The 14268-nt window shown below is 40.6% G+C and overlaps 1 protein-coding gene across 1 annotated transcript; it reads right to left on the bottom strand.

Moving 5' to 3' along the window:
* Window positions 1-277: 277 nt before the first annotated feature.
* LOC115462376 (olfactory receptor 1361-like) lies at window positions 278-1204 on the bottom strand. Its single transcript, XM_030192384.1, has one exon. The coding sequence runs from the start codon at window positions 1202-1204 to the stop codon at window positions 278-280; it is 927 nt and encodes a 308-aa protein (XP_030048244.1).
* Between the last annotated feature and the right edge of the window lie 13064 nt (window positions 1205-14268).

The raw sequence follows: 14268 nt of genomic DNA, 5'->3' as shown, positions 1-14268 counted from the left end.
ATTGACAATTTTTTTCACTATACATTCATTTTAATTGAGCTTTAAAACATGAAGCTAAGATATTTTGGAAAACCTAAATGCATCTGACACTCTGGGGTAGGAGACGGAGATTGGATATAACTTAAGACCTGTTCAAGCATTCAGCTAATATGAGATAGCAAATCAGATCTAAGACGGAACAGAATGAGGAATGAGGCAGAAAGGAAAAATGAGAGTTTTAAAAAAATATTATTAATGTAAGCAGTTTTTCTTTGGACAATGTTTACCCACTGGAAGATCATTTTCTCTGTAGGACTCTCTTCAGTGCTATCTTCACATCTGTGTTCCTTAGGCTGTAGATGAATGGATTGAGCATGGGAGACAGTACATTGTACACCACACTGGTGATCCTATCCTTTGTCATGGAATAGCTGGAAGAAGGCCTGAAATACATAAAAATAAGTGTCCCATAGAAAAGTGTTACCACAGTGAGGTGGGAGGAGCAGGTAGAGAAGGTCTTCCACCTTCCACCAGTAGACTTGATCTTCAAGATGGTAGAGATGATGCGAAAGTAGGAGATCATGATAATCAAAAAGGGTAGCATTGCTAACAGTGAACCCTCTGCAAAGATCACCAGTTCATTAATTGAAGTGTCCGTGCAAGAGAGTTGTAGCATCTGTGTAAGGTCGCAGAAATAGTGTTGGATCTCATTGGACTTACAAAAGGAAAGCCGGTATACCAACAGTGTATGCAGCAAACCATGAAAAAAACCAATGGTCCAAGAAGCAACTGACATACTTATGCACATCTTCTTGTTCATTATTGTGACATAATGCAGTGGATTACAGATGGCAACGTAACGGTCGTAGGCCATAATGGACATGATCACACATTCTGAGCCACCAAAGACAACAAAGAAATAGAGCTGGGTAATGCAATTAGAGTAAGAGATAGTCTTGGAATCAGAGATGAGGTTACTTAACAGTTTGGGGACAGTGACAGAACTAAAACACATATCCACCAAAGACAAATTAGAGAGGAAAAAATACATGGGGGAATGAAGCTGTGGGTTACCAGCAATTACTGAAATCATGGTTCCATTTCCCAGCAGGTTCATCATGTACATTACCAGGAACATTACAAAGATAAGACTTCTTAGCTCCACATGTTCTGTGAGGCCCAGGAGAAGAAATTCAAGCACAGTTGTCTGGTTTCTCCATTCCATTTCAATCTTAGTATAGAAATCAATGAAAATATTACACTAAAAACATGTAATATGGGCAGTGATATGGAGTGTCCTTTTCTGAAGATCAAAGATTAAACAATTCCACAAATAACACTTCAGTTTCAGATGACTTGGAGAAAACAAATTAGGGGAAAAGATTGAAAATATCTGAAAAAAGGAAAAGAATAGCATTAAAAATAAGACAAAACCTAGCCATACTATATCAAACATTCCCCCTTTTAGGTATAGAAAAAAAATGAGGATACAAGATGCATTCAGAAGTTGTCTCCTCCCATTTACTATAGTGAGCCTAACCTTTAGCTCTCCTAACCCCTTGTTCAGTGCCCCAAATCCCTGAATCCTCAAAATCCACCTTAAACTGAACATAGCTCAAATAGCCTGAGTTTACACCCACCCCTGTTCTTCAAATTGATAATCTTTTTGCCTTTGACTGTACTATATTACTGCTCAGTTGTTCATATGACAAGTTTCTACAGCTTTCCATTTCTATTTCTGCTGCAGTCAAGGTGCACAGTCAAACATTTTCAGTTTGCTTTTGGAATTTTCAGATTTTTTTTTTCAGTTTTTAGATGTTTTCTTTAATTCATTGCACACGTTTGTTTAAATATTGTTTAATTTGGAAATTGCATCAGGGCTTCTTAATGTATACAAATACATTGTGTTAATATGCAGGGATGTTGAACATGAAGCCAGTGGCAAGGACAGATCAGGATCAAGTATGCATATGTTATCATATCATATACTATCTGGCCAATATTTAGCCTATGACAGTCAGCGTTTCTATGTCTGCCGCCGGCTATTATCCTGGATGTTTTAAGCTGGGCACCGGCATTGAATATTCAGTTTAGTTTGGCCACTAAAGCTTATGCAGTTAAGTGCTATATTCAGCCCTTGACCACATACAGTATGCTGAACCGCTTGAAGATAGGACTGCCTTTTATGCCGCCCAATTTAATCAGTTAACTTATGTGGTGAAGGGCTGAATATTGTCACTTAACCGTATAAGTGCCAACTATGCCCCTGGAACACCCACAAGTTTGCCGGTTTTGTCGCAGGCATTAACCACAAATATTCAGCAATGCTAACCTGTTAAGTGTCACTGAATATCGGCAGTTAGCTGGTCCTTGGTGATTTTAAGTGGGCAGGAGCCTCTCTTGCCCTCTTAAATCATTTTGAATATTGGCTGGTATGAGCTTATCTTGTTGGGTAAAGTGGATAGATTATACAGGTCATTATCTGCCATCATCTACTATCACGTTATATTGCTACTTGATACAGAGCTGTTTGTCAGCATTACCAGAATGCAGATTGAATTTGGTGTACTACTGTGGTGTAGTGTATATACATATAATTTTTGCAAGAACATTTAAAGCCAGTGATACATTTGGTGTTGATTCCTGAGGCAGGCCTTAAGGCCAAAATACGGCTCGTGTTGAGTCCTGATGAGTTAATAAATTGCTATATTGTACCATATGTTTTGGGTTTTTCTTGTCACCTTTTCTGTTTGTATTTTTGGTTTGCATATATGCAAAGGTCAGTTCTTCTTTTGTTTTGTTTTATATTACTATGGGGCTCATTTTCGAAATAGAAAAACATCCCAAAAGTGTTATAAAGCACCATTTGGATGTTTTTCTTCTCAAAACAACCAAATCGGTATTTTTGAAACCTATTTTGCAATTCATCTGCAGTGCAACCTGGGTGCATGCACAAGGGTGCATGTCAGGGGCCTTTTGAAGGTGGGATTAGGCCGTCTTAGGGCATGCCTAATACTTGGGTGTTTTACAGCCATAAACGAACAAAACCAAAATGTCTAGGGCTGAAACTTCAATGTTTTAGTCTAGACCTGTTTTCAGCACTTTATGCATACTAATCATCTGCCTCCTATGCTATAATAAACCTTCTAATTTTTTTATTTTTATGATGAACAGTACTACACACTCATTTAAGAATCAAAAGTCAAAGTCAGCAACCCCAATACTTAACTGGCACAGAGCTGAAGATATGCAGAGCTCCCTTATCTTCAGTGCTGTGTCAGTTAGGTGTCAGTTAAGTACTGGGGTTGCTGATTTTGACTTTTGATTCTTAAATGAGTGTGTAGTACTGTTCATCATAAAAATAAAAAAAATTAGAAGGTTTATTACAGTGTAGGAGGCATATGATTAGTATGTATAAAGTGCTGCAGATCTGAAATAGCTTTGTACTGTAGGAGATCAAATAGACATTCTAATTGCCCTATGATGCCTCCATACTGTATTTCCTCTAGATAGCCTTGTTGAATAGCTTTGCTTGCATAGTCTTATATGTTTCTTACCACTTTTGCTTGGTTTGGACACTCCTCTCCATTTTTTCTGATTCACTGTTTTATATAGCAGGACAAAGTGTTTAAGATTGCCTAGAAAACTTAAAAATCCTGATGAGTTGGCCGGCTTTCTATTACCCAATTTCAAATAATATCACCTAGCTTATTTACTACATGCCAGTTCAATGTAGCTTCTTCCTAATGTAGAATTGTAGTTTTGACCATTATGGCTGCATTTTGGATAGGTCGTAGAAGTAGGAATTGAGATATGTGCCTCAGTTTTAACCTGCATTTTAGAACAGAATCTGCCAATGTATTGTTTTACAATGCAGGGAAATGGACGTTTATGCATCATCCCTCAGATTCTGTATAGTGCAACTTGAGTTGTGCACACAAATCTGAGTATATTCTAATTTATGTGTGCAATTCAATTGGCTAACAAGCCAATCAGGACCGATAATTGGATGTTTTCAAGCAATTATCAGCACTAATTGGCACTAATTAGAATGTACTTGCTAAGCATATTCTACAAAGTAGTCCACACAAATTCTACCATGTGGATCTCATGGGCGGGTTGTGGGCATTCCTAAAATTTATGTGCAGTGGTGTAGAATAACCCGTTGAAAGGAGAAAACCAAAAGGAATCCCACATAGAACGTAGTAAGCAAATGACAGTGGGAAGGTGGAGAAGGATTGAGAGAAACCAGGTACGTAAGATGATTGTCAATTGCTAAAACACTTTGTTATTGCAAGAAATAAAGGGGTCCTTTTACCAAGCTGTGGGATGGCCCTTTTACTGCAGCAGGTAAAAAGACTCCAGGCACACATGGCCATGCGGTAAGAGAACTCTTACCGCATGACCATGCAACAGGGAGCACTTACTGCCACCCACTGAGGTGATGATAAGGACTCCCATGCTAACCCGGCAGTAACCAGGCAGTGCACAGTGATGTCCAATTACTGCCGGGTTATTGCTATGCAAGTCATTTCTGGGAGTTTTCTTTCTCTCCCGGAAATGGCGCACTCTCATGGTGGGACTACCGTCGTTGGCCGCATTGGGCTGCAATCTTCACATTATTTTAAATGGAGAGGCATTAAAAAAAAATCCAAGACAGAATTGGGACATCCTGCTCATAACGTACCCCCCCACCACCACCCAAAAAAAGGCCATCTCACAACCTTTTGCAAACAGGACAGATGTTGGGGTTTTCTGTTTGAAAATATGAGAAAACATTCAAAATGAACAGTCAGTTTCAACTGGCAGTATTTTTACAGAAATGACCAATACAATTGTCCTTGCAGAATAGAAGGACAGCCTAGTGTTCAGTAAAGTGGACTGTAAAACAGAGTACCCAGGTTCACATCCTCCTATAACTCCTTTATTTTAATTCTGAGCCCTCCAGGAACAGGGAAATACCTACTCTACCTGACTGTACACCCACTTGCTGCTATTTGGGGTTCTGCCAGATACTTGTGACCTGGATTGGCCACTGTTGGAAACAGGACCACTGGGCTAGACGGACCATTAGTCTGACCCAGTACATACCAAAAATGCCTTTTTTTTTCATTTTTTCCGAAAATGGACGTGCGGCAAAATCAAAATTGCTGCGCGTCCATTTTGGGTGTCTGACCTTACCACCAGCCATAGACCTAGCGGTAAAGAAACTGAGCGGTAAGGACCTACGTGCATCAGGTGCCATATGGCACGTGTCCACTATGTACGTCCAAAAATAAAAAAATATTTTTCAGGTGTGTGTAGTGGACATGCACCAAAAATGAAATTACTGCAAGAGGCACTGGTAGTCGGGCAGTAAATTCATTTTGGTGCACATTGGGAATGCATAGACGCTTATGCGGCTTAGTAAAAGGAGCCCTTAGTGAGCACAGGCTCCCCATTGACTACAGAATTCTACTCTATTGTTGACTCATCAAACCGTTTTCATCAGTTCCCTAAATATCCATCTGACATAATTCTTCCTTATATTTCTTTGCAGTCCCTACATTCCTCCCAGAATATGTAATTATGAAGATTTATTTACTACCTTTTTGAAGAAATTCACCCAAGGTGGTGTACAACAAAAATAAGCCAAAAATAAGCAAGACAAACAATCATTTTTTTGTCTGCCCTTCCACCTTCCGAAATTTGTCTGGAGATGACTCAGTTCTTCCTTCTCACAATTGGCCCTGTCTGTGGAATATGCTTCCTAATAACATGAAAACAGAAACCTCTTTGCCATCAGTTCAAAGTAGATATTTGGTATTTTGCTCAAGCCTTAAACACAGATCAGGCACGTTTACTTGGTAACCATGGCTAGTCAAGGCATTGCTTGCTCTGGAACAAGTTTATTTGTCCCTGCTTTCTGGACCTCTTGTCCACCCTTTTTGTTCCTCATTTCTCCCTCTAGTAGAAATTATTTTAGTCCAACATGGTTAACAAAAAGCAAAGAATAAGCATAAGCATAAAAACTTTTCATTATTTCCCCTTGTATTTACAGAAAAAAAGTACTTACCTCATATTCCCTTATGATCAATCCTTTATTTGTCTTCCTTTTATTCTTCTGTCACCTTTTTCTTTCTGCCTTCATTCCTTCTATCCTAATGCTAATTGTCCTGTATGGCCTTCTTGTATGACTACCCCCCCCCCCTTAATTCACTAGTTAGAAAAAGGCTTTTGTCTCTCCCAGCCTTCCACCTGTATTTTATACAAAGATAATTCTGTGACTCTCGTGAAGTGAGCAAATGCTATGGTATACAACTTACTTTAATGTTAAGAGTAAAACACTTGCCTTCTTCCTGTCTCATGTATATGTATTACCAGTGTATATTTTCTAGCAAAAAAAGGTGCAGGTCACCCTTCAGGGGGGGTGGGGTGATCACTAGGGACCCACCCCACAATAGCCAGGCCCCCTGCAACCAGTCACAGAATCTATGACAAGGCAGAAATTGGTGTGCAGAGCTTGAGCTCTTTCATTAAAACTTGGGGACCATGGGTCAATTTTTGCAGACAATGGAAAAGGTGCCGGTACTCAGTACCCCCTCAAAAAAAGCCCTGCGTATTACATAATATTTATGATATAGTATAAAAATATATTCTAACATTCTCATACCCTGTTCAAAGCCTATATGTTATAAATCTGCCTGTGGGATTCTAGGGATTTTCTCACTTTACGGTTTCTATTTGAAAAGTGAAAATATTTTCAAAATATTATTACACATGGCAGCAGAGTATGACTGTTCCTGAAAAAAAAAAATCACATTTTAGCCTCCTTTTACAAAGTGGGGCTACCAATTAGTGGCATGCTGAATGTAAAGAAGCCCATTCAATTCCCATGGGCTTCTTCAAAATAAGTAGCATCACTTTGTAAAGGAGACCTTTTTTTTATTTCATCTAATAATGCACCTCAGTTGTGCCTTTTTGTATTTTACCCTTTCCCAATACTGAGATCCAAACACAGCTCTGTTATTACACCTCAGTCACGTCCTGCAGCGCCTCCTGTTATTTCTGCATTGAACCCCCTCATTTACTTAGCTTAGTTTCTGTGTTCACCTTTTTCTTCCGTTACAGAATTGATGTGTGAGAGAAAATATTTCTTTCCTCGGCTCTGAGTGCTTCATTTGCTGCTGATTATATAATCTCCCAAAGAAAATGAACTTCATTCTTAGGAGTCCCTAATGTTCTCACACAGGAGAAAAGTAATCTCTTGAGTTTCCTGGAATATCACCGTTACTTTCCAAACAGGATTTTCACTTAATGTAACAGAGTCTTGAGGTATTTAATTGATGAGCATGTTTAATTCACTATAAATATATTATACAATAATACTATCTACACAACTGCTCATTATTTCTTTGTTAATACCGTTAAAACAGAAAATAATAAAATTTTTATTGGACTAACCCACCACATTTTTGACTGTTTAAAATGTTTCAACTTTCTTGCTCAGGCTAGTATAGTATTATTTTTGTAGGACTGATAAATCTGTGGAGGGGCGTTTTTGACATGACCTCCATAATGATGAAAATAAAGTTTATCTTAATGCCAAAAACTAAGTCCATAAGGAAGAGGTAAATAAACATTTTCCAATATTTAAAAATACACTAAAAATGTTGAAACAAAAGCTGCACTTCAAACATCATAAACGTTTTGAGATAAACATCTCTGCCAATTGGAAATGCACTATGGAAAACGTACTATGGCAGTAGTGGCCCTCGCATCGAGAAAACATCTGGCACAATGGCAGGTGTTCCCTCCATATGCAAAACATGCATATATGTACCTTGTATGTGCTCCTCATTGTGGACAGCGATGTCATTGTGCAGGGAGAGCAATATCTCTGTGCAGGAATCTGAACTCACGGTCCAGAGATATTTACGAGTCAGCATCACCTGCCACCAGACAATGTCTCCATGATGTCATGGACATCCATCAGCCTGGAAAAGTGAGTGTGAAACATTGCCCCCCAGGATCACATCACCACTCATGTGTAAGCATCATACATAGGCAGGGTGAGATACAGTGAGTTTTTTTTAAACTATAAATTGTATTGATTTTTCATAAGAAAAAATACCAAAACATTCCTAAGATCAGAATGTCTAAAATATCCAATGAGAAGTAATTATGAGGCTTCCTCCACTAACCATTAAATTCTGAAATGAGGGGCTGCACATATATGGACCCTCTAACACACACACACACACACGCACACCAGCCCCAGCATGCTGCCCAGTGCCTGTATACTGATGAAAATATTGGCAGCAGTTCACAAAAGTACATGCAGTCACCCAAAGGCACACCTGCTTTACCCCACTGCCCATCCGTACTTCCTAGCAACAGTGCATATGCTCCACAGAAAGGCCACCATGCCATCCTCAGTCCCCATGGCCACCTTAGCTCACACATCACCTTTGTCTGTGTAATGCATACCCACTATTCAGCCCCCACCCCACCAAATCTGGATGTTGCCACCTGTCACAGGATATATGAGAAGCACTGCACAACATTTTATTTATTTTTTATTTATTTGTAGCATTTGTATCCCACATTTGCCCTAACGGCGGTTGCCATTTCCGGATAACAGAATTACAAATGGTGTTACGTTAAGTTGCATACATACATGGTGACATAGATGAAATATAACATACATGGAACATTTTGTAGTATGTATATATACCATGTGCAAACATACATGATAGAAAGAATATATTATGATAGTGCGTGAGATTCCTGAGTGATAATTGGATTATGACATACATTAGGTCATCGACTATGGAAAGTCCATTTTCGACATAAGGCTTGAAGTAATAGTGCTTGTTCATTAGGAGCAACGAAGTTAGTCCGTCAAGTGATGAGATTTTGGTTGTATGTATGTGAAGCCAAGAAGCCCATCTGAACCCCATCTCCACCAACTTGTGTTTTGCCAATGATTTGGCATCCACTGTGACCTTGAGGTGGGAAGAACCAGGCGTCATCTAGCACATAAGAGAGTGCCTCAGGGCCCAATATAAGTACCACTGATATTGCACCCCTATAACAGTTCAGTTCTGGATCAAGGTCTGAGTATGCACCTATCCTCATTACAGTATGCCCGCAACCCCCATATCCACTAGAATGTGATGCAGCCAACCCCAAACCTATGATATGGCATGGCAAGGAAGGGGGAGGTGGAAGGGATGTTGGACAGCACCCTCCTGTGACCAATAGAAAAGTGGCCAGCATGTCACTTACCTAGCACATTGCAGAAGCTATGGCAGGGTAAATAAAACAGTAACCAGAAAGACCCAAAGTGGAAATCAAACCCACTTCCCTGCATTGAAGGTACACAGCACTAACCCTTAGGGCACACATATACCAGACAAAGGAGTGTTCAAGAAGGACAGTTACACTGACCACAGAGGGCTGTGAGAGCACAAATTGCCACCCAAATGGATGGCCTCTCATGTCCAAGAGCCCATACTGATTGTATATTCCACTGTGAGGTTGCAAGTTAGGTACGCTCCCCTGTGAAACATCTCTCAAGACCAAAACTTTCCTTGAAAACTGCATACCCTTGAGTCATGGGGTGATATGCAGTCACTGGCATAAGTGAGGCCCCAAGTCAGCTAGCATGATTACATCACAGATAAAATCCCCCAAACCTCGGTTTCCCACATTTCAGTATATAAACTGCCTTTCTCGTGGGGCTCCAAGCAGAGGTGGCCAGAAGGATGAGAAGATCAAAAAGGGTCTCCCAGACATCTCCCAGCCAGCTGTAGGCCGCATTAGCATGGCAATGCACCCCTCCCCCCCACATCCCTGACAAAAGCTATAACAATGACTTAATTCCTGCAACAATCCAGTGGCATGCTACCTCCCAGTCAGTGCCTGCTCACCCAGGGCCTTCCTGCAGTGCCAGGACCCATCTTGCATGCCTGTAGGGAGTCAACCCTCTCAAGGGACAAACAACTATCTTATCATTGGCTCCAGGGCTCCCTATTATGTCATCTCATTGGTGCCACAAATTGTAGATATCTCCCAGGTAACAACCGACAGCCCCCAGCTGTCCTTGCCCCTACCTATTGACAGGCAGCTGCACCACAATGCAAGCCATATAGGATGTGTTGGCCTAAATTGCAAACCTTTTAAACACACAGGCTACACTTCAGCTGGTTCTCAGCCTGCCTCTGACCAGCCTGCCCTGGACCATCCTGGACCATTCAAAAAGCAAAAAGACTACAGGACATTCAATGAAGTTACGTGGTAACACTTTTAAGATGAATAGAAGGAAATATTGTTTCACTCAACAAATACGTAAGCTCTGGAATTTGTTGTTAGAGGTTGTAGTAAAATTAACTAGTGTATCTGGGTTTAATAAAAGATTTGGATAAATTCCTGGAGGAAAAGTCCATAGCCTGCTATTGAGATAAACATTGGGAAGGCTATTGCTGTCCCTAGGATCGATTACATAGAATATTTCTTCTATTTGGGATACTGCCAGGTATTTTTGACCTGGATTGGCCACTGTTGGAATCAGGATACTGGCCTAGATGGACCATCAATCTGACCTAGTATGGCTATTCTAATGGATATTCTTCTGTTCTACATACTTACTAGGGGTCATAAGTGGAGGATCAGTAGTCCCAAGAAGCAGTAATCCTCCTCTTCCACCCAGGTCAATACCATCATCCAAAATTGCACAGATAGGACTAGATTCTATATATATAGCGCCTGAAAAATCAGCGTGATAATAAAATATGCCTAGGGAAATTATATAAAGTATGTCTTAATTGAGGTGTATTTTATATAATAGGCTTAATTTCCATGTGGTTTATTGAACATGCTGAGCAGCAGTCCACGCAACTAAACGTAGTCACGAGCAATTACTCCAAATAAAATCTGGTGTAAATCCCAACACCTAAATTATGCACAGAGAGGGTGTATTCTATAACAATGTGCATAGATTTTACAAAACGCCCATGACCTGCCCATGACCATGCCCATGACCATGCCCACTTTTCAAGTATGTGACTTAGAATTTACACTCACCACGTTACAGAATATGTTTAGCAAGTAGTGCATATAAATTCTAATTAATGTCAGTCAGTGCTGATAATTGCTAGTTAACATCCAATTATCAGTGCTGATTAGCTTGTTAACCAATTAGGTTATGTGCATTGTTATGGAATATGCTTTGATTTCTGCACTGAAATTGAAGGCACAATATATAGAATCTTGGGGATAACCCCTAGCAGTTGTTTCATGGTACTGCTTGCCTGAACTGATAGTGTGGATGGCAGGTGCAATTGACCCACACATGTGGGTGTCTTTTATTAAGCAACGGTAGCGTTTTTAGCTTATGGTAGAAATCAGCTGGCAGTAAATGCCACTATAACATTATATTCCTATGGGCATCTCGGCGTTTACTGCCAGCTGATTTCTACCACGAGCTAAAAATGCTACCACGGCTTTATTAAAAGTACCCCGTAATGCAGTGCCATGCATTAACTGTGTTTCCTCTTTGGTAAATGCAGGGCAGAGGAGAGGAACACTTTTGTATTTGCCTCATAGGCTATATACTTACAGCATGTGGTAAGTGCAAAAGCTATCACACTTTAGTAAAATATCCCCTGGGTTTATGATTTTAGCTTCTCATTAGTTCATATATTCCTTAGAAAAACAACTTATATAATTACAAGAAACAATTTTTTTTCTGAATACTATAGTATATATTTTTAACTTTAGAGTAATAAATGTAGTATTACTTGATCATCCAGTCTTTGATCATATACTGTTTTCTTTTAGTTAAAAAACTCAAATAAATTAATTCTTACTTTCACTTGACAGTCCTCCCAACCCAAAACATTTATGTATCATTAAAAATTAACAGAAAGCCCAGCAACCTTTTTTATAAATAAGATTCACAACATTACTGGGGTGAGAAAAACACTTCCACAATCACAATTACACACACTCTAAATGGGTTTATTGTGTGGTATTATTTACTATTGAAAGACGGGGAGGGGGGAAGGCACATTGTCAGTGAATGTCTTGGTTATTTGGGGACATTTTTGAAAGGGATTCTAATCTATGTGGGTAAAAAGGTTCCTTCCTACAAAGAATGCCCCTTTAAAGCTTGCCCTGGACTCTTTCAGCAACAGTATTCAAGCTGGGTAAGGGCAAGGGATGAGCTAAAAGTATAAGTCCATGGATTTCATTTTCAAATCCCCGTGCCTGTTTTCCAGAACATCAACCTACATACCTTGATCTTCCAATGTACAGTATCCCCAAAATTCCATAAACTTGCACAACAAACTTTATACTTAGCACACAAATTTGTGTGCACTAGTTACAGAATAAGGTCAGTTGAGTACCTTCGTATAATAATGAGCTGATAATTGATGTCAATTAGCAATAATTGACACTAAGTAGTATTATCTGGTGCCAAGTGGCACCAATTAGCAGTTACATGCACAACTCAACTTAAGTTGGTATTCTATAACATGTGCGTGCAAAATCCATAGCGCAACAGCAATAGGGATGTGGACCGAGAAGGGGAATAGATCGGACAGGGGCACACCCACGACCTGCACAAACATATTATAGAATAGATGAATTTACACACCTAACTGCTAAAGTTAGGCATGAGTACTTACACCAGCCTTTGAGCTGCTGTAAGTGCTGAGGCCTAAAGTTAGGAGTGCCAATACGGACTTGCGTTAGTACTCTATAGTGGCAGTTCCAAATGAGACTGCAATTGTTGAACTGAGGTTTAGTGTTGAAATTTTTGGTATATAGCTTTGGATGACTTTTCATGAATTTACCAATATATGTGTCAAAGATGTCCCACTGTCATCTACTTTTGTAGATTTTCAAATGAAAATTCCGCATACTTAGTACCCAAGGAACTATGAGCTGAGGAACTATGAGCTGAAGGTCAGCTCATAGTTCTATCAGTACTAAGTATGCACAACACTGCAGAAAACTGATGACAAAGAACTGAAAACATCTGAAATTGTGGAGTGGGAGGAGACTGTGTAAAACATAAGACCCTTCCAACACTCAACTAGTATGCAAAAAGGGGCATGATCGAAAGGAATGCCCAAGTTTTGCTGAGGACGTCCTCGCAAAACGTCCTGATGGAGGGGTGGGGAAACCCGTATTATCGAAACAAGATGGACATCCATCTTTCGTTTCGATAATACGGTCGGGGGTGCCCTAATCTTGAAATTTAGGTCATCCTTAGAGATGGTCGTCCCTAGACTTGGCCGTTTCTGATTTTCGGCGATAATAGAAACCAAGGACGCCCATCTCAGAAACGACCAAACGCAAGCCCTTTGGTCATGGGAGGAGCCAGCATTCGTAGTTCACTGGTCCCCCTGACATGCCAGGACACCGGGCACCCTAGGGGGAACAGCAGTGGACATCATAAATTGCTCCCAGATACATAGTTCCCTTTTCTTGTGTGCTGGGCCCCCCCAAAAAACCCCAAAACCCACTACCCACAACTGTACACCACTACCATAGCCCTTACGGGTGAAGGAGGCACCTAGATGTGGGTACAGTGGGTTTGTGGTGGGTTTTGGAGGGCTCGCACTTACCACCACAAGTGTAATAGGTGGGGAGGAGGGGCCTGGGTCCGCCTGCCTGAAGTGCACTGCACCCATTAAAACTGCTCCAGAGACCTGCATACTGCTGTGATGGAGCTGAGTATGACATTTGAGGCTGGCATAGAGGCTGGCACAAAATATTTTTAAAGATTTTTTTTAGGGTGGATGGGGGTTAGTGACCACTGGGGGAATAAGGGGAGGTCATCCCCGATTGTCTCCGGTGGTCATCTGGTCAGTTCGGGCACCTTTTTGTGCCTTGGTCATAAGAAAAACAGGACCAGGTAAAGTCATCCAAGTGCTCGTCAGGGATGCCCTTTTTTCCCTTTATGGGTCGAGGACGTCCATGTGTTAGGCATGCCCAAGTCCCGCCTTCACTACGCCTCAGACATGCCCCATGAACTTTGGTCATCCCCGCGACGGAAAGCAGTTGGGGATGCCCAAAATTGGCTTTCGATTATACTGATTTGGGCGACCCTGTGAGAAGGATACCCATTTTCCGATTTGTGTCGAAAGATGGGCGAACTTCTCTTTCGAAAATGAGCCTGAAAGTGAATCAGATCCAAGATGGAACTGAATAAGGAATGAGACTGAAAGGAAAAATGAGGTTTTCCATATTATTAATGTAAGTAGTCCTTCTTTGGACAGTCTACCCAGTGGAAGT

Source organism: Microcaecilia unicolor, chromosome 2 (assembly GCF_901765095.1).
Source record: "Microcaecilia unicolor chromosome 2, aMicUni1.1, whole genome shotgun sequence".
NCBI lineage: Eukaryota > Metazoa > Chordata > Amphibia > Gymnophiona > Siphonopidae > Microcaecilia > Microcaecilia unicolor.
This window is presented reverse-complemented; position numbering and strand designations above follow the sequence as displayed.